Consider the following 27,665-nt stretch of genomic DNA (forward strand, 5'->3'; position numbering starts at 1 on the left):
CAATTCAACCAGAACACAGCAGGAGGGTTAAATGTGATAGGAAAGCATTCAACAGTAAAGTGTGATTATTGCCAGGAAACAGACTGTGGAGCATGTATTGCTACAGTGTGGGCAGCATCAGAGGGAACGAGAGAGGTTGAGATCTAGTATGAGGGAGAAGGGGAAACAGTAAATTCGTTTATTGATTAGAACGTGATCAGATATAGTCTAAAATATTTTGTTATCATTTAGTTTCTCTGTCTCTGGCCCACACGCCAGTACAGTTGGTGGCGGTAATGCACCATAACGTTGGATGCCAATCGCCGATAAACCCCACTGAAGAAGAAGAAGAGGAAGTGACGTCACGTCCCTGGAACCACGTTATACCTCTTTCCTGAAGCCAGTGCCTGAAAGAGGCTTTGCACTCGAGTGCTGTACCCGTAAAATTGCAAAGGTGGAGTAGAAATCATTCCCAAGTGGTCAGACACACAACAGAAGATTTTTCCTGGACATAGGTGAGTCCCATGTAATGATTAGTTGGAGCTGTGTTTAATTTACATTTGCTGGTAACGTTTTGTCTAGGCATGTCTGGGCCTAGTAGTAGTGCGTCAGCAGCACACTAGCTAGCGGGTCGTCGTCGTTGCCTTGAAAAGGAAGCGTTCACTGTTTATTTGATGTTGTTCGCTAGCTGTCCTACCCTTTACCATTTCACAGTGCGAGGAATATGTGAAACCAATGGTTAGTTTACTTGCTAACTAGTTTATGAATTAACTAATAGGCAGCCTTACTCCGCCAATAATGGATGATCGTGCCCAGAGCCATGTATTTATAGCCAGCTGCAGATTCTTACACCCGATAATGTGATTTTTAACCAAAGATTTGGTATCCATTACTGCTGGGAGTTTGCCGATCCAAAACTTCGCCAGATATTTTTTTTCAACAAACCTAGTATTTTTCTACTATCTTAGTTCTCGATTCGGCCAAACATTTCTTCTAAAATGTCCAGTTGCAGATGGTACGTTGGAATTTAGAAAATGCTCTGTTATTAAAGCTGTTTTCCCCATGAAGTAATCTGACAATGTGTACGCCGCCATATTGTCTATTTCAAATCTAATCCAAAGATTCTAGATTGACAAGATATTCGAGTGATAGAAATGCATGTCCTCAAAGATGGAAGGCATACGGGAGGAGGCGAGTTCAGGTGGGGCCATTCTAGCCAATGAGAGGGCAGATGCGTGTGATCAAGGCCATCTCCATTTAAAAGTAGTGAGTTTTCTTCATTGGCTGTTTTGATCCCGACTCATAGGAATCCCCAACCAGTTGACTACTTTTAAAATGGTGGAAGCCCCCAATTGCTGTGTCCATTCTAAAATGGGTTATGTCTGTGAGTCCTCTCTATTAGTGTTGTCAAGATACTACATTTTTGACTTCGATACTCGATACCAAAACGGTACTCAATACAAAACGATACCATGGCAAAAAAAATATGCTTATTAGCTAAAGTCACAGAATTGTTTTAAACATTGAACATGTTGATAACTGGTAGAACAAATAAAACAAATTCTATACTGAACAGAAATATCAACGCAACAATTTAAGATTTTACTGAGTTACGATTAATAAAAGGAAATCGCTCAATTGAAATAAATTTAATAGGCCCTAATCTATGGGTTTTACATGACTGGGAATACAGACATGCATATGTTGGTCACAGATACCTTTTAAAAAGGGTAGGGGCGTGGGCCAGAAAACCAGTCACAATCTAGTGTGACCAGCATTTGCCTCAAGCAGTGCGACACATCTCCTTTACATAGAGTTGATTAGGTTGTTTATTGTGGCCTGTGGGATGTTCCACTCTTCAATGGCTGTGCGAAGTTGCTGGATATTGGCAGGAACTGGACCACGCTGTCATTAATGCCGATCCAGAGCATCCCCAAACATGCTCAATGGATGGCATGTCTGGTGAGAATGCAGGCCATGGAACAACTGGGATATTTTCAGCTTCCAGGAATTGTGTACAGATCTTTGTGACATGGGGCCGTGCATTAACATGTTGAAACATGAGGTGATGGTCGCGGATGAATGGCACTAAAATGGCCCTCATGATCTTTTCACGGTATTGCCATCAGTAAAATGCAATTGTGTTTGTTGTCCGTACCTTATGCCAGCCCATACCATAACCTTAAAGCCACCATGGGGCACTCTGTTCAGAACGTTGACATCAGCAAACCACACGACGCCATTCATCGGTCTTCTCTCATTCATTGAGATGAGTGGGTCCACTCCAAAGTGCAGAATGTCATGACACTCACCTGTCTTGATCTGTAAGACAACCTGTAGCTATGTATTTAGAGTTGTCAATGGGGTTTCTGCATTGATGCATTTACATGACACTACAACATTGTGTGGCAGCCATGTTAGCCCCACATTAACCTAACGGCGCAGGCGTAAAAGAAACACCTGAAATGAAATGTCGGGAGGTGCTCTTCTGCACTGTTCAACCAATCCAGTAAATGTGGAGGAGGTGTTTTAATATGGTGTCGCCTTGTTTACGTCCAGAAGTCGCGTCACAGGCTCTTATTCCGGTTTTCAGGGGAAATGGAACATCCGGTTGTTGGGGACTCGGCAACTCCCAATTACATGGGGAATATTAATAAAAATACTATACAACTGATTGCCTAAACTGAGCGTTATGATGCATTTAAATGACACTATAACATTCTAAAGGAGCCAGGGCAAGTGTTAGCTAAATTGCTAGCTAACTAGCTATTAGTCTTGTGCCATGAGACAAACTTTAACATCTACTGGCCAGCAATTTAGCTAGCCAGCTGCATCAATTCAATAATGATGATGTGGGGATTTCCACTTATTTTTCTGGTTCAACTGGTACGTGTTAGCTTTCCAGTTGCATGTAGGCCTACATCTGACATGGAATTTCTACAGATAAATACAGCACGTAGTCAGGGAAGTTGATTCTAGAATAGTACAGAAACCAAAATGTTATCTGTAATTTCATGTTGCTCCTTCACACCAGATGTTTGAACCTCATTGTAAGATATCATGATTCCACTTCCACAGATTGACGGCAGCCTTCAGCAATGTCACGTTTCTTTGCCACCGGGTCAGACAGTGAGTCTGAATCCTCCTCGTCGGCTGACGAGATCACCCCTAAAGCACCTGGAACTACTTTCACCAAGCAGTCAGTACTACTTTCTCTCGTCAAAACCTCAGTCACACTAACTTTTGTTTCTACAGCTCTCTCACTTTTCCACATTTGGTCCCTGTAGGTCATTGCTACTTAGTGACGATGAGGAGGACACCAAGAGAGTGGTGCGCAGTGCCAAGGACAAGAGGTCAGGAATTTGCTCTACTTCATGATCCAAAGAACAATCTTAGCCTTGTCCCTGATCTAGTTGTGCTGTACAGCCAGCTCCTGTGGTAGTTATTATGCCCTTTGGCTATCAACCATCATAGGAGTTGGCAATACAGCATAGGCATAACTAAAGTTGCGAAGGGTTGGAAACTTTCTTGGAAATTTTCCATGGGAAGTTAAGCCCGGGAATTTGGGGAATTTTGCTTAAATTCATCAAAAGTTATCTTATAACAGTGACCCTTTTTTGTGGGATACACAAGGCAATTCTAAGGTCTTGTGGCATATTTTGGTTAAACTATCCCCAATTAAATGGAACTGCAACCCTCTGCATGCACAGTGCATTCTTCCATTTTAATTTTTAAAAAAATCACCTTTATTTAACCAGGTAGACCAGTTGAGAACTAGTTCTCATTTACAACTGCGACCTGGCCAAGATAAATCAAAGCAGTGCGACAAAAACAAAAGTTACACATGGGATAAACAAACGTACAGTCAATAACATAGTAGGAAGAATCTATGTACAGTGTCTGCAAATGTAGTAAGATTAGGGAGGTAAGGCAATAAATAGGCCATAGAGGTGAAATAATTACAATTTAGCATTAACACTGGAGTGATAGATGTGCAGATGATGATGCGCAAGTAGAGATACTGGGGTGCAAAAATGTTTAACAATATGGGGATGTGCAGTGTAATCTTCCATCATATGTACAGCTGATTCTCAAGATCTTGCACATTAATGAGATGCTATTGAGCCCACACTACACTGTCTGAGCCAAGGACTACATGCTTTCTGGTGAGTTTTGATTACATTACTGGGTGGGGTGAATATATTTTATATGACATGCATGATTGTTTTTGTGAACTAGTAAATAGTAGCCTACATCAAAGTGTTTAGATAATTTCTAACTTGTTAGCAATTTCTGCTAGTTAGTTTTTGCTACCATATGTTGTTTAGCTTGCTTGAGCCTGCTAACTGAGGAGTGTTAATTCACCTGTTTCCATACATGTTTCATTTTAAAACATTTATCTTACAAAGAAGTTGTTTAATCTAACTGCATAACTATTTATCTGTACATGGAATTGTATTTGGGTTCTTTTTTAAATTATTTTTCTAATCTTTACAGGAAAATGCCACGGGCACTATCTGATGTGTGGAGACATTTCACTGCAGCTAATGTAGAAGGAAAACCTGTGTACATTTGCAAATACTGTGCCAAATCATATGTGAAGAATGCAACAAAGATGCAGAATCATCTGGCCAAGTGCATAAAGTTCCCTCAGCGCTCACAACAAGCAACTTCTGACATAAGTCCCTCTACTTCTATTTGAGGTGAAAATGAGGAATCGGGCACCTTATCGATAGCCAACAGCTCATGGTCCTCCTGGAATCAGATGTTTTTTTACTCAATGGAGGAAGGTACTCAGAGAAATGCTGATGGATGTCTTGCTCGAGCTGTCTATGCAACTGGTTCACCTCTGATGCTCACAGGCAATGTGTATTGGAAGATATTTCTGAATGTTCTCCCAGCATACACCCCTCCAACCAGACACTTTATCTACTCATTTGCTGCATGCAGAGTTCTAGGGGTCAAGCAAATCATTAGAGAAAGCAGACTATTGCAATCCTCTCTGATGGGTGGTCGAATGTTTGTGGGCAAGGAATAATTAACTACATCTCCACCCCTCAACCATTATTCTACAAGAGCACAGACACAAAGGACAACACACACCAGTCTCTACATTGCAGATGAGCTGAAGGCAGTCATCAATGACCTTGGACCACAGAAGGTATTTGCACTGGTGACAGACAATGCTGTGAACATGAAGGCTGCTTGGTCTAAAGTGGAGGAGTCCTACCCTCACATCACACCCATTGGCTGTGCTGCTCATGCGTTGAATCTGCTCAAGGACATCATGTCATTGAAAACAATGGATACACTCTACAAGAGAGCCAAGGAAATGGTTAGGTATTTGAAGGGTCATAGCAGCAATCTACCTCACCAAGCAAAGTGAGAAGAATAAGAGCACCACATTGAAGCTGCCCAGCAACACCTGTTGGGGTGGTGTTGTCATCATCATGTTTGACAGTCTCCTGGAGGGGAAGGACTCTCTCCAAGAAATGGCCATATCAGTCTGCTTATATGGACAGCCCCATCAAGTGTCCTCCTGGATGATGTATTTTGGGAACGAAAGGTATGCAGCCTGAAACTCCTGAAACCTATAGCAGTAGCCATAGCATGTATTGAGGGAGACAATGCCATCCTGTCTGATGTTCAGACTGCTTGCAGACGTAAGAGAAGAAATCTGTACTGCCCTGCCCACTTCACTTTTACTCCCAGCAGAGGAAACTGCAGTTCTGAAATGCGTCAAAAGTGAAGACTTCTGCCTGATACCCATACACGCCACAATTTGTAAGTCGCTCTGGATAAGAGCGTCTGCTAAATGACTTAAATGTAAATGTAAATATTGGATCCCAAGTACGCTGGCAAGAGTGTCCCGTCTGGTGCAGAGATCAACAAGGCCTATGGTGTCATCATTACTATGTCTCGCCACCTTAGCCTGGATGAGGGCAAGGTTCTTGGCAGTCGAAGTACACTTCCAAGCAATGGCTTTGGGATGGAGATGCAATATGGATAGTGGTTGTGCCAACATATCTCATCAGCCACCTGGTGGAAGGGACTTTGTGGATCTGAGGCTCTTTCCCCTGTTGCCTCCATCATCCTTCAAATCCCACCAACATCAGCTGCCTCAGAGCGTAACTGGTCCTTGTTTGGGAACACACACCAAAGCACGCAACAGGCTGACCAATACAAGGGTTGAAAAATTGGTGGCCATCCGGGCAAATTTGAGGATTTGAGCCTGACAACGAGCCATCCTCAACAAGGTGGGAAAGTGACCGTGAAGATGAGGCCTCAGTCTGATGTTCAAGAGGTGGACACTGAGGAGAAGACATGGAAGCCTGAGAGGAAGACAACCAAAGCTTTCGTTTCTAGACTATCATTTTACAGATGTATGTTAAATGTTTTTGGCAGATGCGATGGCTCATTGGGGATCAATATTCCCTTTTGCTGTTGTTCAGTGAAGTCATCCCATGTGAAGAGTCAACTAATTTAATTAAAGTTCAATTCATAACTAAATTGTTTTTTATTTCTAATGGAAGGATTTAATCATTTGCAATTGTCTACTTATAAGGTAAAAGGTTTCTGTCTCCATGTGATATGGTAAATATATCCAATGCAAAAAACATCTACATTTAAATGGTATTAATATTAATTAGCATACTCCCATTAATTCCCACGGAAGGGTTCCACCTCTGAATATTCCCCAAATGTGCAACCCTAGGCATATCTGATCTGGGACCAGGCTACCACCCATAGGACTTGGCTGTACAGCATAAACATACAGTACCAGTCAAAGGTTTGGACACCTACTCATTCCAGGGTTTTGCTTTATTTTTCCTGTTTTCTACATTGATTAATAATGAAATAACTCGCATAGAATCATGTAGCGAAAAGTGTTCAACAAACCCAAATATGTTTTGTATTTGAGATACTTCAAAGTAGCTGCCCTTTGCCTTGATGACAGCTTTGCACACTCTTGGCATTCTCTCAACCAGCTTCATGAGGTAGTCACCTGGAATGCATTTCAATTAACTGGTGTGCCTTGTTAAAAGTTCATTTGTGGAATTTGTAATGTGTTTGAGCCAATCAGTTGTGTTGTGACAAGGTAGGGGTAGTATATAGAAGATGGCTCTATTTGGTAAAATCCTGAGTCCATATTATTATGGCAAGAACAGCTCAAATAAGCAAAGAGAAACAACAGTCTATCATTACTTTAACACATGAAGGTCAGTCAATGCGGAACATTTCAAGAACTTAGATTTATTTAGAATTCAAGGCACACTTAATTAGCATGGCTTCCACAGCATTTTGCAGCGATATCCCATCTGGTTTGCGCTTAGTTCCACTATCATTTGTTTTGCTGTCTTTACTATTATCCTACAATGTAGAAAGTAGTAAAAATAAAAACCATTGAATGAGTAGGTGTGTCGTAACTTTTGACTGGTACTGTATCTGGGACCAGACTAGTGTCCTTTGACTGGACTGCCTCAGACAGTATGTGTTGTTAGTATGCTCTGGACTATGCCATCTAACCAATTCTTATATCCCAGGTTTGAGGAGCTGACAAACCTGATCAAGACGATCCGCAACGCCATGAAGATCCGAGACATGTCCAAGTGTCTGGAGGAGTTTGAGCAGCTATGTCGAGCATTCCTCAAAAGCAAGACTATAGTGGACAAGGAAGGGGTACCCCCCTTCTACATCCGTCTTCTGGCCGACCTGGAAGACTATTTGAATCAGGTAAACCTCCACAGTTCACACTTTTTCTGCATGTGAAACTGCTCGAATGTCAGCCTGTGACATCTTGGGACTATAAGGTTCTAGCGAAAAGCATATTTCTGAGATAATGAACATCAGTTTTCATAAATTAATTGTTTTGTAGTGGATTTTTCTTTCATAACCCATTTAAGGGTCTCGACTTAAAGGTACCTAAAGTGCAGAGTGTTAAAATCCTGAGATGTTTTGTAAATCAGTTTTTGGGGGGGGTGCAACTAGGGCTGTGGCGGTCACAACATTGTCAGCCGGTGATTGTCAAGCAAAAACATTTCAACTGGGAAGTTTACATATACACCTTAACCAAATACATTTAAACTCCGTTTTTGACAATTCCTGACATTTAATCCTGGTAAAAAAAATCCCTGTCTTAGGTCAGTTAGGATCACCACTTTATTTTAAGAATGTGGAATGTCAGAATAATAGTAGAGAATTATTTATTTCAGCTTTTATTTCTTTCATCACATTCCCAGTGGGTCAGTTGGTAGAGCATGGTGTTTGCAACGCCAGGGTTGTGGGTTCGATTCCCACGGGGGACCAGTATGGAGAAAAAGAAATGTATGCATTCACTACTGTAAGTCGCTCTGGATAAGAGCGTCTGCTAAATGACAAAAATAAAAAATCAAATAAACATACTCAATTAGTATTTGGTAGCATTGCATTTAAATTGTTTAACTTCGGTCAAACATTTCGGGTAGCCTTCCACAAGCTTCCCACAATAAAATGTGTGCATTTTGGCCCATTCCTCCTGACAGAGCTGGTGTAACTGAGTCAGGTTTATAGGCCTCCTTCCTCACATGCTTTTTTCAGTTCTGCCCACACATTTTCTATAGGATTGAGGTCTGGGCTTTGCGATGACCACTCCAATACCTTGACTTTGTTGTCTTTAAGCCATTTTGCCACAACTTTGGAAGTATGCTTGGGGTCATTGTCCAGTTGGAAGACACATTTGTGACCAAGCTTTAACTTCCTTACTGATGTCTTGATGTTGCTTCAATATATCCACATAATTTTACTTCCTCATGAAGCCATGTATTTTGTGAAGTGGACCAGTCCCTCCTGCAGCAAAGCACCCTCACAACATGATGCTGCCACCCCCGTGCTTCACGGTTGGGATGGTGTTCTTCGGCTTGCAAGCCTCCCCCTTTTCCCTCCAAACATAACGATGTTCATTATGCCCCAACAGTTCTATTTTTGTTTCATCAGACCAGAGGACATTTCTCCAAAAAGTACGGTCTTTGTCCCCATGTTTAGTTGCAAACCGTAGTCTGGCTTTTTTATGGCGGTTTTGGAGCAGTTGCTTCTTCCTTGCTGAGCGGCCTTTCAGGTTATGTCGATATAGGACTCGTTTTACTGTGGCTATAGATACTTTTGTACCTATTTCCTCCAGCATCTTCACAAGGTCCTTTACTGTTGTTCTGGGATTGATTTGCACTTTTCGCACCAAAGTACGTTCATCTCTAGGAGACAGAACGCGTCTCCTTCCTGAGTATGATGCCTGCTTCTTCCCATGGTGTTTATACTTGTGTACAGATGAACGTGGTACCTTCAGGCGCTTGGAAATTGCTTCCAAGGATGAACCAGACTTGTGGAGGTCTACGATTTTTGGCTGATTTATTTTTGATTTTTCTATGATGTCAATCAAAGAGGCACTGAGTTTGAAGGAAGGCCTTGAAATACATCCACAGGTACACCTCCAATTGACTCAAATGATGTCAATTAGCCTATCAGAAGCTTCTAAAGCCGTGACATCATTTTCTGGAATTTTCCAACCTTTTGAAAGGCACAGTCAACTTAGTGTATGTAAACTTCTGACCCACTGCAATTGTGATAGTGATTTATGAGTGAAATAATCTGTCTGTAACAATTGTTGGAGAACTGACTTGCCAAAACTGTAGTTAACAAGAAATTTGTGGAGTGGTTGAAAAACAAGTTTTAATGACTCCAACCTAAGTGTAAACTCCCAACTTAAACTGTGACTCGGTCTTACGGTAATTGACGTCAATTAACAAACACATTTAGGGTCTCTTGGCTTCCACACAGCCCACAAGCCATCGATGCAGATCTTTGCAACATCTACATTTTAAAAAGTCTAAATCCATGTAATATATCCTACACCTTCACAAAAATCCATTGTTTAAATTAGACAAGTCTAAAGAAGCATAATATGAAGAAAATGTAGCCCATTTCAGAATAACTGAATAGCATACTGTGAGTTGTCCTTACGTTAGTTCCTGATATGTCTGTGGGCTACACTAGTTCATTTGGAAGACAAGTTTTGGTTAGAATTCTGTCATTATTTTATAGTATGAAGAATACAGTTGAACAAAGCTGAGTAAAATAGAAAGGATATTTTCTCCAAACGAATTGGGGGAGTGCGCATATGCGGCTATTCTGTGTTGAGCAGTTAACAAAGTAATAGGTATTCCTATATGCTTAATTTAGAGGTATCAATGTAACTTCAGTTGTTGTGATACGTCTGAGCACACGTCTGTCACGTGCTCAGTGTGAAGCTGCTTTCATCTGTGAAGAGCACAGGGCGCCAGTGGCGAATTTGCCAATCTTGGTGTTCTCTGGCAAATGCCAAACGTCCTGCACGGTGTTGGGCTGTAAGCACAACCCCCACCTGTGGACGTCGGGCCCTCATACCACCCTCATGGAGGTAGCGGTCCTGCTGCTGGGTTGTTGCCCTCCTACGGCCTCCTCGACGTCTCCTGATGTACTGGCCTGTCTCCTGGTAGCGCCTCCATGCTCTGGACATGACGCTGACAGACACAGCAAACCTTCTTGCCACAGCTCGCATTGATGTGCCATCCTGGATGAGCTGCGCTACCTGAGCCACTTGTGTGGGTTGTAGACTCCGTCTCATGCTACCACTAAAGTGAAAGCACCGCCAGCATTCAAAAGTGACCAAAACATCAGCCAGGAAGCATAGGAATAGAGAAGTGGTCTGTGGTCCCCACCTGCAGAACCACTCCTTTATTGGGGGTGTCTTGCTAATTGCCTATAATTTCCACCTGTTGTCTATTCCATTTGCACAACAGCATGTGAAATGTATTGTCAATCAGTGTTGCTTCCTAAGTGGACAGTTTGATTTCACAGAAGTGTGATTGACTTGGAGTTACATTGTGTTGTTTAAGTGTTCCCTTTATTTTTTTGAGCATTGTATGTCACATAAACCCAAAACATGGCGAAAAGAAGCACTAACCTTTTGATCTTCATCAGATGACACTCCTAGGACATTATGTTTTACAATACATGCATGTTTTGTTCAATCAAGTTCATATTTATATCCAAAAACAGCTTTTAACATTGGCATGTGATGTTAAGAACATGCATTCCCACCCAGAGCTTCCGGTGAATTTACTAAATTACTCATCATAAACGTTGACAAAATACATAACTCCTTTATGCAATCGCTATGTCAGATTTTAAAATAGCTTTTCGGTGAAAGCACATTTTGCAATATTCTGAGTACATAGCTCAGCCATCACGGCAAGCTATTCAGACACCCGCCAACTTCGGCGCTCACTAAACTCAGAATTACTATTAGAAAAATGGTATTACCTTTGCTGATCTTCGTCAGAATGCACTCCCAGGACTGCTACTAACACAATACATTTTGTTTTTGTGCCAAGTAATCCATATTTATGTCCAAATACCTCCGTTTTGTTCGTGCGTTCAGGTCACTATCCAAAGGGTAACAGGCGAGCGCATATCATGACAAAAAAAATTCAAAATGTTCCTTTACTGTACTTTGATGCATGTCAAACGCTGTTTAACCTCTATGGGCTAGCGTCCCACCTACTCAACAGCCAGTGTAATCCTGTGGCGCGATATTCAAATACCTTAGAAATGCTATTACTTCAATTTCTCAAACATATGACTATTTTACACCATTTTAAAGACAAGACTCTCGTTAATCTAACCACACTGTCTGATTTCAAAAAGGCTTTACAACGAAAGCAAAACATTAGATTATGTCGGCAGAGTACCCAGCCATAAATAATCAGACACCCATTTTTCAAGCTAGCATATGTCACATAAACCCAAACCACAGCTAAATGCAGCACTAACCTTTGATGATCTTCATCAGATGACACACCTAGGACATTGTTATACAATACATGCATGTTTTGTTCAATCAAGTTCATATGTATATCAAAAACCAGCTTTTTACATTAGCATGTGACTAGCATTCCCACCGAACACTTCCGGTGAATTTACTAAATTACTCACGATAAACGTTCACAAAAAACATTATTTTAAGAATTATAGATACAGAACTCCTATATGCACTCGCTATGTCCGATTTTAAAATAGCTTTTCGGTGAAAGCACATTTTGCAATATTCTAAGTAGATAGCCCGGCATCACAGGGCTAGCTATTTAGACACCCACCAAGTTTAGCCCACACCAAAGTCAGATTTACTATAAGAAAAATGTTATTACCTTTGCTGTTCTTCGTCAGAATGCACTCCCAGGACTTCTACTTCAATAACAAATGTTGGTTTGGTCCCAAATAATCCATAGTTATATCCAAATAGCGGCGTTTTGTTCGTGCGTTCAAGACATTATCCGAAGGGTAAATAAGGGTCACGCGCCCGACGCGTTTCGTGACAAAAAAATTCTAAATATTCCATTACCGTACTTCGAAGCATGTCAACCGCTGTGAATGGAGGCTTTTTTCGTGGTTCATATTCATGCCAGCCAGGTAGGCTATACTCCTGTTTTAAAGATAAGCAATGTGCTTAATATTAGGAAAGTTGAGAAATAAATATAGCAGGCCTGGCCTATAGAAAGCTGATGGATCCTCTTTTTAAGAGGCCATCACTGTTTTCTCGGGCAATTGCATAGCCTATAGAAACGTTGCGCAACATGAGCTCATGGGCTCTCATGAAGTGTTTGTTTTGCATTGAGTGATTTTAGAGGGACTATAGAGTGCTGTGTACCAGGCAGTTAAGCTAGGCTACTAATGACCAGCAGCAGCATCAGAGCTTGGAGAAGCCTAATTACCGCGACTAAACGGTCACGTGGAATTTGACTGCCTTCATGACTCGTGACCGCCGGTGTGGCGGTAATACGATCACCGCAACAGCCCTAGGTGTAACCGCAGATAGAGCCTTATGGCTTTCAAATGTCAATCTGGGCTCAGCCATAAAGTTATCACACTTCTGAATTAGAATTAAAAAAAAAAAAAAAAAATTTAACTGAACATATTAGAATACATAAATTATAGAATAACACTTTACCAAGATAGTCAGAACACATCGTCAAATACATTAGTAAATGTGTTAACATCATGACAACATCATTTATTTAAGCTTTTTTGTTGTTGCTTGCCAGCCGTTATTGCTGACTAGCCTAGATCACGGTTTCCCAAACTTGTTCATGGGGCCCACCATGGATGCGCATTTTGGTTTTTGCTCTAGCACTGCACAGCTGATTCAAATAACCATCTCAAGATTTGATTATTTGAATCCATTGTGTAGTGCTAGTAGGAACAAACAAGATGTGGACCCATGGGGGGTCCATCTGTATTTGTTCTGGCTTGTGATTGGTTTGCAGATAGACCCGTATGTTGCCAAGTTCAAATGTTGTATTTGTATGAAAAACCATCTAAAGATCAATTATGTTACTAACACATTATACAAAAATTTCAGAGAACCTTGTAGTCCCAAGGTCTTGATCTATTGATTTGAGGTTATCCAAACTATGAAAAAGAAACTATCCATAGAAGGAAAAAAAAACATTAAGTAATGTCCGGAACGCTGTGATTTATGAAGACACTCTTAACACTATCCCTAAAGACATGATGTTTCCCTACAGCTTTGGGAGGACAAAGAAGGCAAGAAGAAGATGAACAAGAACAACGCCAAAGCCCTCAGCACCCTGCGGCAGAAGATCCGCAAGTACAACAGGGATTATGAGACGGAAATCACCAGCTATAAGGAGGTGAGGCTTTTCACTACAACAACACAGGATGGTACATTAGAAAGGCCTGCTCGCTTTTCATGACAATTATGCTGGCATACACTACGCAGTCTGAAGTAACTTCTGCACGCATAAATTCAATCCGACATCCCCCTTGTGATTTCAACTTAATAATGAACCTTTCCCAAGATACTCCGAGCCAGGGTGAGACGCTTAGTTCCTACGCATGGCCCGTTGACATAATGGCAATCTTACTTTTCTCCCTCTCATTCAGAACCCAATGGCGTCAGCGGATGAGGAGGAGGAGGAGGAGGAGAAGTATGAAGTTGACTCAGGTGAGTTTCTTACCACACCTTTTCATTACACCTCGAGCTATGCCTACAGTAAATGCCAGTAATGGAAGACTCAAGTCTGCTTTTGTTAAAGCCAGAACCGACCATAGGGCATGAGACTACCTCCTGTTTCGGTATAATGAGGCAGCTTGATGTACTAGTACAACCTTAAGGCGTCGGCATGCTTCTGTTCAGCTGTCGGCTTGGCGAACTGAATAAGTGTGCTTACATACTCCCTTAAGACATTCTCTTGAGAAACGAGAAAAAAGCTGCCATAGTACTTTGTCCATTTTGAGAAGTTGTAGCCAGTATACATTTCCTCAAAAAAGATAAGTCAAGAAATACCATTTCATTTTGACGTTTTTCTTGAGATCTTAGTCGCACAATTTTACATCCAACTAAGATGTTTGCAGTATTTCTCAATGAAAACAATGTGCATTAAAACGAGTAGTCTCTCATTGAATGACAAAGCCTTTACTGAAGACTCCCTACTGTTGACCAATCACTGACGAAGGGGCGTAAACTTGGGCTACCGACTTCAGCTTGCCTCAAGGAAAAATGTGTGCCCAAATTAGAGCTCGACCGATTATGATTTTTTTAACGCCGATACCGATTACAACAATACTGAATGAACACTTATTTTAACTTAATATAATACATCAATAAAATCAATTTAGCCTGAAATAAATAATGAAACATGTTCAATTTGGTTTAAATAATGCAAAAACTAAGTGTTGGAGAAGTAAAAGTGCAATATGTGCCATGTAAAGAAGCTAACGTTTAAGTTCCTTGCTCAGAACATGAGAACATATGAAAGCTGGTGGTTCCTTTTAACATGAGTCTTCAATATTCACAGGTAAGAAGTTTTAGGTTGTAGTTATTATAGGACAATTTCTCTCTCTACGATTTGTATTTCATATACCTTTGACTATTGGATGTTCTTATAGGCACTTTAGTATTGCCAGTGTAACAGTATAGCTTCCGTCCCCCTCCTTGCTCCTACCTGGGCTCGAACCAGGAACACATCGACAACAGCCACCCTCGAAGCAGCGTTACCCATGCAGAGCAAGGGTTTCACATTTCAAATCGGTTACACCAGCCTAATCTCGGGAGTTGATAGGCTTGAAGTCATAAACGGCACAATGCTTGAAGCATTGCGAAGAGCTGCTGGCAAAACGCTGTAAAGTGCTGTTTGAATGAATGCTTAAGAGCCTGCTGGTGACTACCATTGCTCAGTCAGACTGCTCTATCAAATCATAGACTTAATTATAACATAACACACAGAAATACGAGCCTTTGGTCATTAAAATGGTCGAATCCTGAAACAATCATTTCGAAAACAAAACGTTTATTCTTTCAGTGAAATACGGAACCGTTCCGTATTTTATCTAACGGATGGCATCCCTAAGTCTAAATATTGCTGTTACATTGTACAACCTTCAATGTTATGTCAAAATTATGTACAATTCTGGCAAATTAATTACGGCCTTTGTTAGGAATAAATGGACTTCACACAGTTCGCAATGAGCCAGGCGGCCCAAACTGCTGCATATACCCTGACTGCTTGCATGGAACGCAAGAGAAGTGACACAATTTCCCTAGTTATAATAAATTCATGTTAGCAGGCAATATTAACTAAATATGCAGGTTTAAAAATATATAGTTGTGTATGGATTTTAAAGAAAGGCATTGATGTTTATGGTTAGGTACATTGGTGCAACGACAGTGCTTTTTTCGCAAATGCGCTTGTTAAATCACCCGTTTGTCGAAGTAGGCTGTGATTCAATGATAAATTAACAGGCACTGCATCGATTATATGCAACGCAGGACACGCTAGATAAACTAGTAATATCATCAACCATGTGTAGTTAACGAGTGATTATGTTAAGATTGATTGTTTTTTTATAAGATAAGTTTAATGCTAGCTAGCAACTTACCTTGGCTTCTTGCTGCCCTCGCGTAACATGTAGTCAGCCTGCCACGCAGGCTCCTCGTGGAGTGCAATGTAAGGCAGGTGGTTAGAGCGTTGGACTAGTAACCGGAAGGTTGCAAAAACGAATCCCCGAGCTGACAAAGTAAAAATCTGTCGTTCTGCCCCTGAACAAGGCAGTTAACCCACCGTTCCTAGGCCGTCATTGAAAATAAGAATGTGTTCTTAACTGACATAACCGATTTGTTATGAAACTTGAATTCGGTCCTGATTAATCGGTCGACCTCTGGCCGAAATAACTTAAACCCTTACCGATATCCAAAACAAATGTCACAAAATGTTGTCATAATATATGCACAAACGCTTCCGAACTGTTTTAGCTGAGAAGGCATTGGGCCCATTTTTAGTGGTATGATTTGACTAGGGATCAAATCCCCAACTTTACAATCGCAGTGCACCATTGATACATGAATTCTATGGACTAGCCACTGTTTTAACTGCAGTTTTCTTTCTAATCGCTTTGTCTGTAGGGTCGTCGTCAGACAGTGACGAAGTGCCGGGAGTTGCCAAGAGCTTCCTGAAGAAGAAACCGGCTGCCGAGGTGGCAGCGCCTCCGCCGGACGCCAGCAAGTTCCTGAAGGCAGCGACGGTAAGAGGATGATGCCCTCAGTGGCTCTATTGCAGTGTGCAGTTATTGGCAAGCACACTCACTTGAAAATGTAAAAAAATGTAGTGTAGTAAGCCAGAAATGTGACATTTCTGTTTTGGCTGAGGGGCTGCCTAATCATAAAGCACTATCATTCTCCCTACCAAGCCCTCTCCCACCGACAGTCAATCTTTATTATTGTCCACCATCACTTTAATCTAACTTGTATGTGTGTAATGACTGTGTACATTGTCATCTTCAACAGGACAAGGAGGCTTCCAGCAGCAGTGATGAGGATGATGAAGACTGGGACTCGGACACCGCGGAAAGTGGCAGTGGTAGTGAAGACGAAGAGGGCAAGAATGCCTCCATGGCCCAAATCTTCCTGAAGAAGTCAGTCCCTTTCCCTGTTCTTTTTACTACAACATCCTTTGTACCTCACGTGTTAGACTCAATCCACAATCATTCTGTCCCATCACTGCCTGTGTGACTGAACATTGCTCTAATTCTAAACATCCTGCCTTTTGCTTTCATTCAGTAGCTCTCACTCTATGTAAAACTATGCTCTAGAGTAGGGGTCAGCAACAGATGGTATGCGGGCCATATTCAGGCCCGTGATTTCTGTTCTGGGAAGAAATCAGCCGACAACAGGATCTAGTTGCCTACCCCTGCTCTAGAGACGCTTGTCTCTGACAAGTTTTAGACACTGTTTGTCTGATTGTAAAACATTACAACACCCCATTCTGTCTCTCAAGGCCCGGTAGTGAGGCAGAGCGACACACAAGCGAAAAGAAAAAGGAGGATAGGAAGAAGAGGCACAGGCGGAAGGAGCGCCTGGAGGAAGAGGCAGAAGAAGAAGCCCAAGAGGAGGGTGAAGGCGAATGGGAGAAGGTGAAGGGAGGAGTGCCCCTTGTCAAGGTGGGTGATCAAGTCGTGGCATGACAATACAAAGAGTATCCTCACTACACTTATCTGTATATATGGTTTGTATTCATTAGGCACCAAATGTAAGAGAACTGATTTGAAACGGAGAGCGACCACTTGGACTTTACCAACAAGAAACGCTCATTTTCCATTGCAAAATGTTGTAAAGCATTTTCTGTTGCGTGCCCAAATGAACACAACCCAATGGTCCCATAGACTTGGGCCCAGAGACATAACGCTTCTGAGTAGAAGTGCTGCTAATCTAGGATCAAGTCTATAGATTGTAATGAATAGACAGAGGGGACCTGATCCTCGATAAGCACTCCTACTCTGAGAATTTTTTTATACAGACCCAAACCTGCCAGAGGATGTGTGGTGTGTGCTAATTGCTTCTCCCGACAGGAGAAGCTTAAGATGTTTGCCAAGGGAACAGAGATCAACACAACAGTTGTGGTAAAGAAACTCAATGAGATTCTGCAGGCCCGTGGAAAGAAGGGAACAGACAGGTACAACTCATTTGACAACATTTGCATATGCTCTGTCCCAAAATTAGCCCCTAGTTACTTCTCGTTGGCCCTTTGTAGATCTGAAATCCAGGCTGATGGAAACAATATGGTATCGGTTCTTCCTAAGGCTAGACAAAGTTTTAGCCTTTCACTGATATAGCACTTTGTCTACAAGGGGACATCCTGTAGGGTTTTGGGGTTTCTTTTGCAACCAGACCAAAAAATGTAGTTAAAGCCCTAGCCGATATGACATCAACGCCTGAAAAGACCCAAAACTAACTTAACGCTGTTCCTACACCCCCTGTTCTGTCTACCACCACGTCTACCTTCTGCTCTGTTCAGAGCTGCCCAGATTGAACTTCTCCACGCTCTGGCCAACATCTCCAACGAGAACAACCTGGGTGAGGGCATCCTGGTCAAGATCAAGTTCAACATCATCGCCTCCCTGTACGACTACAACCCCAACCTGGCCGCCTTCATGAAGGTCAGATGCGCTGCTGTAAAGTGATCATTTGTTAAATGCTTAATTGTTAACTTCTTGAGGCTACCTGGGACGTTAGCGTGCCCCCCGTGGCGCACCCTATCAACAGCAGGTGCATTTCAAGAGCGGCAAATTTGAAACCAAATAAATGTACAAATTCAAATTTCTCAAACATACAACTAACTTACAGCCTTTGAAAGATAAACATCTTCTTAATCTAACCACGTTTACCGATTTCAAAAAGGTTTTACGGGGAAAGCATAAAGTTAGGTTATGTTAGGAGAGTACATTGACAATAGCGGTGTGCAATGCATTGTCGATTCAAAGACAGGCTTCACCAAAAGCATACAATCAGCTAAAATTATGCACTAACCTTTTACAATCTCCATCAGATGACACTCCTAGGACATTATGTTAGACAATGCATGCATTTTTAGTTCTATCAAGTTCATATTTATATCTAAAAACAGTGTTTTACTATGGCGTTGATGTTCAGGAAATCGTTTCCCTCCAATACCGGCAGTCAAGTCATGACAACAAAATAATTAATTAATATTAGAAAACATTGCTAAAATATTATATTGTCATTCAAAGAATAATAGATTTACATCTCTTGAACGCAATGGACTTGTCAGATTTTAAATTAACCTTACTGGGAAATCACACTTTGCAATAATCTGAGCACTGCGCCAGAAAAATACGCATCGCGATACAGACTAACCGCCATGTTGGAGGAATCTAAAATCGAAAATACTATATAAATAATCCATTACCTTTGATTCTCTTCATCAGATGTCACTTCCAAAGAGTCCCAGGTCCATAACGAATGTAGTTTTGTTCAAAAAAGCTCATAATTTATGTCGAAAAACCTCCGTGTTGTAGCGCATGATCTAAGCCAGCCGGACTTCACTTCACTTCAAGAACGGAAAAAATATATTTCCGTTCGTTCAAACATGTCAAACGTTGTATCGCATAAATCATTAGGGCCTTTTTTAACCAGAACATGAATAAAATTCAAGGCGGACCATTGGGTTTTCTTTTAAAACGTGTGAGCGGACCAAGTCATTTGGTGTCACTCTAAAGTGGAAAGGTGGAATAAACGAGTCCAGAGTAGGTTTTCTTGATTCAACACAGTTCTCTATTGAGGGATTTCTGACAATACAAACACTCCAACACAGTCAATGAGAATCTCCAAAGGAACAACATACATCTTCTTTAGATGACACAGGATCACATTACGATTATCTTCAAACTATAACAACAATCACATATTCATCACCGTCTTAATGGCTCTTCATGGATAGCACCTCTCTCTCCGTAGCCATTCCCCAACGATAGTTTATCTTCCTCCCTTCTTGCTAGTTCCATCCTCTCTCTTGTAGGGGAAAGAGAATATCTCATTAGTACCGTCAGCTGTGCTTAATTGACTCTGGTTACCTGGTCTCACATGCCTTGTTGGGCTACTATCCGTGAGCCCAGCCTGCCCTCTGGTGGTCCTTCCACATACCTCCCCCCTCAGGACCGGACCGGAGGGTCGGGCGCCAGACGCACCGTCTTGGTCGCGTCGGGACAGCGCGTCTGCATTCCCGTTCCTCGATCCGGCCCTGTGGATGACATGGAAAGAGAACGGTTGTAAAGCAAGAAACCATCTGGCTATTCGGTTGTTATTGTTTCTCTTACCAGCCATCCACGTGAGGGGCGCATGGTCCGTAACTAATGCAAACCTCCGACCCAGTAGGTAGTACCGGAGATAATCGAGGGCCCACTTAATGGCTAGGGCCTCTTTCTCTACGGTAGCATATCTCTGTTCCCGATCGCTGAGCTTTCTACTTATAAAGAGAATCGGCCTCTCTGCTTCGCCTTCACCCTGAGCTAGTACGGCCCCGAGCCCCGTATCCGAGGCGTCTACCTGTACAATGAACTCTTGTGAGAAGTCCGGAGCCTGTAGGACGGGATCAGAACACAAGCCCTCTTTTAGCAATTGGAAGGCCTCCTCCGCCTCATCTTTCCACTCTACCCGGTTTGGCAAGTTTTTCTTGATGAGGTTTGTGAGGGGGTTGGCAATGGTTGCATATCCAGGGATAAAACGGCGATAATATCCCGTTATCCCTAAGAAGGCCCGAACGTCCCGCTTGGTCTGGGGTCGAGGCCAGTCCCGAATTGCCCTGGTCTTCTCTGCCTGTGGGCGTATTTTCCCATTCCCCACGGTGTACCCCAGGTATTCCGCTTCGGACAGACCCAGGCAGCATTTTTTTGGATTGGCCGTCAACCCTGTGGCTTCCAGACTCATGAGCACCGCCCGTAGTCGTAGGAGGTGACTATCCCAGTCCTCGCTGTGGATGACCACATCATCTATGTACGCCGCTGCGTACTCTTGATGGGGCCGTAGAATGGCATCCATGAGGCGTTGGAAAGTTGCAGCAGCACCATGCAGTCCGAAGGGCATCCTCACATACTGAAAAAGCCCCTCCGGTGTGGCGAAGGCGGTCTTTGGGCGGTCCTCTGGAGCCACCGGCACTTGCCAATATCCCTTCGTCAAATCCAGGGTGGTGATGAACTTGGCCTTTCCTAAGCGCTCCAAAAGTTCATCCACGCGGGGCATGGGATACGCGTCGAATGTAGAGATTGCATTCACGCTCCTAAAGTCGTTGCAGAGTCTCATACTACCATCGGGTTTGGGGACCAGGACTATAGGACTGGACCACTCACTCGTCGATGGCTCGATCACACCCATCCTCAGCATCTCCCTTACCTCGTTCTTGGCGATGACTCGGCGGGCCTCAGGAATCCTGTACGGACGGATATGCACCTTCTTGCCGGGTTCAGTGTGGATATGGTGGAACAAGACATCTGTTTGTCCTGGGAATGGAGAGAATACCCGGCCGAAGTGAATAATCAGCTTGTCTAGCTGTCTCGACTGTTCCGGCAAGAGAGTTTGGCCATGGCGCACCTGTGGTAGAACCTCCTCTTTTCCTTGGCCCTCCATGGCCATCAAAGCCACCTCCTCCTCTCTTCCATGGTACTTCTTCAACAGGTTTATGTGATAGAGTTGGACCTTCTTCCTCCTGTCGGGTTGTCTGATGAGGTAATTGACCGGTGAGACCCTTTTCATTACCTCGTAGGGCCCCCTCCACTGCGCCAGCAAGCGGTGTTCCGCTGTGGGCACGAGCACCATCACTTTCTCTCCCACGGAGAACTCACGGGATGTCGCGGACTTATCGTAGGCCCAGCCTTGGGTCCTTTGCGCCTTCTCCATATGCTCTTTTACTATGGGCCATACTGCCGACAGGCGGTCTCTCATCAGGGTAACATGTTCTATTGTGGATCGAAAGGGACATGGTTGGGTCTCCCAGGTCTCCTTGGCTAAGTCGAGGATCCCTCGACAGGGTCTGCCGTAGAGCAATTCAAACGGGGAGAATCCAGTGGACGCCTGGGGTACTTCTCGCAGGGCAAACATTAAGTGTGGGAGAAGCATGTCCCAGTTTTTCCCGTCTCTGGACACCACTCTTCTCAACATGCTTTTAATCGTTTTGTTCAAGCGTTCGCACAACCCGTCTGTTTGAGGGTGGAATATGCTTGTACGTATCTGTTGAACCTGATATAACCGACACAAGTCCTTCATCAACCGGGACATGAACGGGGTTCCCTGATCGGTTAGGATCGTCTTGGGAAGGCCTACCCGAGAGAACATCATGAACAATTCCTTGGCAATTCCCTTGGACGACATGTTACGCAGGGGTATGGCCTCTGGGAACTTGGTAGCGTAATCTACGACCACTAGGATGTACTCGTGTCCTCTGGCAGATTTTGGGAGGGGTCCCACGAGGTCCATAGCTATGCTTTCAAAGGGAGTCTCTATGATGGGGAGAGGAATCAAAGGGTTACGTAGGTGTGGCCGTGGAGCTGTACGCTGACATTGATCACACGTCCTACAATACCTGGCCACATCCCGGGTGACACGGGGCCAATAGAATCTCTGCATGATTCTGTCAATAGTCTTGTCCCGTGCCAGGTGTCCTCCTAGGACGTGGGAATGGGCTAACTGTAGGACTGTATCCCTGTATGGTCTAGGCACCATTAGTAATTCCTGGATTTCCCCCCTTCGTTGCACGACCCAATATAAGAGACCCCGCCTGATTGCATAGTAAGGAAGAGGGGGCTCACCTGATCCGTCGACGTTCCTCCCGTCGATCACCTTCACCTTCCTCATGGCCTCCCTTAGGTCTGGGTCTCTATGCTGCGAGGTGCCGAACTGTCCCTTTAATTCCTGGGGCAGGTCAACCTCGGTAGAGGGGTGTGGAGGTTGTTCCCCATCCCCTCCAGGGGTGACCGAGGAGAATCCCTTCCAGGTTCCCTCCTCGGATGGGGCTTCAAATATATCTCTTAGCGCCTGGTTGCTCCTTCCTTCCTGCGTCGTGTATAACCCTTCGCAGGTGTCTTCATCGGTGGTTTCCTGGAATATCTGTCGTAAACGTTGGGTCTCTATTTCTTCCTCTGCTCCAGAGGACAAGGACGAGGCTACGTCGCCTTGTAGGACTACTACCTCGGGCTTGGATTTGTTTTTTTTCTTCTTTCCTGTCCCCCTTCTTCCCATGCATAACGTCATCTGCCGCAGCTCTTTATATAGAGGACAGTCTCTCCCTATCAATAATGGCACCTTCAGCTGGGGTACTTTCCCTGCCCTGACTGTACACCTTCCTTTCGGAGTGAGAATAGACAGATTCACGGTGGGGTAATAGTGGGTGTCTCCATGGATACAGGACACGGCTACTTTGTCTGGTAGCAGTGTTGCTGAGGTCACCATCCGCTCCTCTACTAACGTAACCATACTTCCCGAGTCGAGAATGGCAACCACATCTTGTCCTTCTACTCGAACCGGAATCTCTGGGGCTGGGGCTATTTCTGTTAACCAACAGTGTTGATTATGCCCTCTCGAACCGGGATGCGTGGGGATGGGCAGCGATGACTCCGTGACCATGGACTCGTCCTTGCTAGGACATTGTGAGGCATAATGGTCTGGAGACTGACATTTAAAACACCGACCCTGCTGTGTGGGGGATGACTTCTCCCACCTCCGGAGGTGGTTTGGAGGTTTCGGTGGCGGACGTGCCGGGGCGAGTCGTGGTACGGGATTTGCAGAATCCTTCAGTTCCTTCTTGTCCCCTTTTAACAACTCCCCTGTAGATCGGTATGTTTCCACCGCCTGGGCTATGTCGTCGGCTGACAACGGGTTGGTTTGACCCACAACCCTTTTTAAGTCACTGGGTAATTCCCTCAATATCTTGTCCACAACGAGGGTCTCTATTACGTGTCCTACTCCCTTTCCGGGTTCCAGCCACTGTTTCATCAGTCGTATTAGAGCGAAGATCTGGGCACGGACGGGTTGGTCAGCCATATAGGTCCACTGATGGAACTTCACAGCTCTATCTCTGGCAGTCAGCTGGTACCGGGACAGGATCTCGGTTTTTAGTCGCCCATAGTCCGCAGCTTCGTGGGAATCCAGGTCAAAATAGGCTTCCTGGGCCACCCCGGTCAAAAGAGGGGCTAATGCGCTCGCCCATTCTGTGGGCGGCCACTCTTCCAAGGTGGCCGTCCTTTCGAAGGTCATGAGGAAGGCCTCGATATCATCCTCCTTGGAGAGACGAGGTAAGATGGCATGAGCAGCCGCTCTAGGCTTCACTCTAGGTTCTTCTCGCCCACTCAGCTGTCGTTGCAGGAGTTCTATGGTTGTCTGCTGTGCCGTGATCAACTGTTGTAGTAGGGCGTTGTCCATCGTTCTTGAATGGTTCCTCTTTCTACTGGAAGAATCTTGATTTACTCACTTATCCTTGTGTCACTCGTCCACCTATGCCCACATTCTCCACCAATGTGAGCGGACCAAGTCATTTGGTGTCACTCTAAAGTGGAAAGGTGGAATAAACGAGTCCAGAGTAGGTTTTCTTGATTCAACACAGTTCTCTATTGAGGGATTTCTGACAATACAAACACTCCAACACAGTCAATGAGAATCTCCAAAGGAACAACATACATCTTCTTTAGATGACACAGGATCACATTACGATTATCTTCAAACTATAACAACAATCACATATTCATCACCGTCTTAATGGCTCTTCATGGATAGCACCTCTCTCTCCGTAGCCATTCCCCAACGATAGTTTATCTTCCTCCCTTCTTGCTAGTTCCATCCTCTCTCTTGTAGGGGAAAGAGAATATCTCATTAGTACCGTCAGCTGTGCTTAATTGACTCTGGTTACCTGGTCTCACATGCCTTGTTGGGCTACTATCCGTGAGCCCAGCCTGCCCTCTGGTGGTCCTTCCACAAACGTTTCGGAATGAGAGTACCCACCATCAAATCGCGCGCCAGGGTGAATAATGGACCATCACGTTCCATGGCTCTTATTCGGTCAGATCTCACTGTAGAACACTCAAAACACTTTGTAAAGGCTGGGGACATCTTGTGGAAGCAATAGGAAGTGCCAGAATATACCTCACCCCCTTTGTTTTTCAATGGCATAGGCTCAAAGTCAATTCAACACATCAGGTATCCACTTCCTGTCAGAATCTGTCTCAGGGTTTTGCCTGCCAAATGAGTTCTGTTATACTCAGACACCATTCAAACAGTTTTTGAAACTTTAGGGTGTTTTCTATCCATATATAATAAGTATATGCATATTGTAGTTACTGGGTAGGTGTAGGAGGCAGTTAAAAATGGGCACATCTTTTTTCAAAAAATTCTCAATACTGCCCCCTATACCCTAACAGGTTAAATGACTAATTGCCAAATGCTAAAACCTTCGTGTTTTTAGTACCACCCATCTGCCTCCTCCATGGATGTGTGGCCATGCTAACGGGACAGAAAGACTTTCCGTCGTTGTCTTATGGGGTTGAGCCTGAGCGGCCTTAATTCCGCCACCTCTATGAAAGGATTGCTCATTTGGAGAGAGAAAAAAAAATACATTTTCTGAGAATCCTGCAATAATGGCAATTCTATCCCTTTTTAATATTCCCCCAATAGTAGTTGGGGGTTAAACGGGTACAACTTGAACTTATTGGACAAGTTCAAGTTGCACTTTGCCCGTTTTTAGAAATGTCTTCTCAGAATCGCAATTTACAGTGCCTTGCAAAAGTATTCACCCCCCTTGGCTTTTTTCCTATTTTGTTGCATTACAACCTGGGATTTAAATTGATTTTTATTTCGATTTCATGTAAGGGACATACACAAATTAGTCCAAATTGGTGAAGTGAAACGAAAAAAAGAACTTGTTTAAAAAAATTATAAAAACAGAAAAGGGGTGCATGCATATGTATTCACCCCCTTTGCTATGAAGCACCGAAATAACATCTTGTGCAACCAATTACCTTCAGAAGTCACATAATCAGTTAAATAAAGTCCACCTGTGTGCAATCTAAGTGTCACATGATCTCAGTGTATATATACACCTGTTCTGAAAGGCCCCAGAGTCTGCAACACCACTAAGCAAAGGGCACCACCAAGCAAGCGGCACTATGAAGACCAAGGACCTCTCCGAACAGGTCAGGGACAAAGTTGTGAAGTACAGATCAGTGTTGGGTTATAAAAAATATCATCCCACGAGCACCATTAAATCCATTATTAAAGAATATGGCACCACAACAAACATGCCAAGAGAGGGCCGCCCACCAAAACTCACGGACCAGGCAAGGAGGGCATTAATCAGAGGCAACAAGGAGACCAAAGATGACCCTGAAATTAGCTGCAAAGCTCCACAGCGGAGATTGGAGTATTTGTCCATAGGACCACTAAGTCGTACACTCCACAGAGCTGGGCTTTACGGAAGAGTGGCCAGAAAAAAATAAGAAAACATGTTTGGTGTTCGCCAAAAGGCATGTGGAAGACTCCCCAAACATATGGATGCAGGTGCTCTGGTCAGAAGACACTAATATTGAGCTTTTTGGCCATCAAGGAAAACTCTGTCTGGCGCAAACCCAACACCTCTGATCACCCTGAGAACACCATCCCAACAGTGAATTGTGGTGATGGCAGCGTCATGCTGCCTATTTTTTGCCGGCAGGGCCTGGGAAACTGGTCAGAATTGAAGGAATGATGGATGTCGCTAAATACAAGAAATTATTGAGGGGGAAACCTGTTTGTCTTCAGAGATTTGAGACTGGGACGGAGGTTTACCTTCCAGCAGGATAATGACCCTAAGCATACTGCTAAATCAACACTCGAGTGGTGTAAGGGGAAAGATTCAATTGTCTTGGAATGGCCTAGTCAAAGCCCAGACCTCAATCCAATTGAGAATCTGTGGTATGACTTAAAGATTGCTTTACGTCAGCGGAACCCATCCTACTTGAAGGAGCTGGAGCAGTTTTGCCTTGAAGAATGGGCAAAAATCCCAGTGGCTAGATGTGCCAAGTTTATAGACACCCTAAGAGACTTGCAGCTGTAATTGCTGCAAAAGGTGGCTCTACAAAGTATTGACTTTGGGGGGGTGAATAGTTATGCACGCTCAAGTTGTTTGTCTTATTTCTTGTTTGTTTCTCATAAAATTATTTTGCATCTTCAAAGTGGTAGACATGTTGTGTAAATCAAATGATACAAACCCCCCCCCAAAATCAATTTTAATTCCAGGTTGTAATGCAACAAAATAGGAAAAATGCCAAGGGGGGTGAATACTTTTGCAAGCCACTGTATTTATTTATTATTTCACCTTTATTTAACCAGGTATGCTAGTTGAGAACAAGTTCTCATTTGCAACTGTGACCTGACCAAGATAAAGCATAGCAATTTGACACATACAACAACAGTTACACATGGAATAAACAACATAGTCAATAATGCAGTAGAACAAAATAAAACAAGTCTATATACAGGGAGTGCAAATGAGAAGTTAAGGCAATAAATAGGCCATGGTGGCGAAGTAATTACAATATAGCAATTAAACACTGGAATGGTAGATGTGCAGAAGATGAATGTACAAGTAGAGATACTGGGGTGCAAAGGAACAAGATGAATAAATAAATACAGTATGGGGATGAGGTAGGTAGATGGGCTGTTTACAGATGGGCTATGTGCAGTGATCTGTGAGCTGCTCTGACAGCTGGCGCTTAAAGCTAGTGAGGGAGAAAAGCTGTATGAGTCTCCAGCTTCAGTGATTTTTTGCAGTTCGTTCCAGTCATTG

General features: G+C 43.5%; 1 protein-coding gene across 3 annotated transcripts in view; it reads left to right on the top strand.

Annotated features, from left to right (window-relative positions):
- The first annotated feature begins 337 nt into the window (after positions 1-337).
- LOC115200975 (eukaryotic translation initiation factor 3 subunit C) overlaps positions 338-27,665 on the top strand; it is a 50,899-nt gene continuing 23,571 nt past the window's right edge. For 2 of the 3 annotated variants that reach the window (XM_029764141.1, XM_029764143.1), the window contains exons 1-11: positions 338-494; positions 3,058-3,178; positions 3,267-3,332; positions 7,524-7,713; positions 13,575-13,700; positions 13,954-14,014; positions 16,472-16,590; positions 16,853-16,980; positions 17,343-17,505; positions 17,914-18,017; positions 18,360-18,501. In XM_029764141.1, the coding sequence (XP_029620001.1) occupies positions 3,078-3,178; positions 3,267-3,332; positions 7,524-7,713; positions 13,575-13,700; positions 13,954-14,014; positions 16,472-16,590; positions 16,853-16,980; positions 17,343-17,505; positions 17,914-18,017; positions 18,360-18,501 (1,200 nt within the window). In that variant the 5' untranslated portion in view covers positions 338-494; positions 3,058-3,077. The remainder of the gene's footprint in view (positions 495-3,057; positions 3,179-3,266; positions 3,333-7,523; positions 7,714-13,574; positions 13,701-13,953; positions 14,015-16,471; positions 16,591-16,852; positions 16,981-17,342; positions 17,506-17,913; positions 18,018-18,359; positions 18,502-27,665) is intronic. The other variant, XM_029764140.1, reaches the window with a different exon arrangement.

This window comes from Salmo trutta, chromosome 10, assembly GCF_901001165.1.
Source record: "Salmo trutta chromosome 10, fSalTru1.1, whole genome shotgun sequence".
In the NCBI taxonomy this organism is placed as follows: domain Eukaryota; kingdom Metazoa; phylum Chordata; class Actinopteri; order Salmoniformes; family Salmonidae; genus Salmo; species Salmo trutta.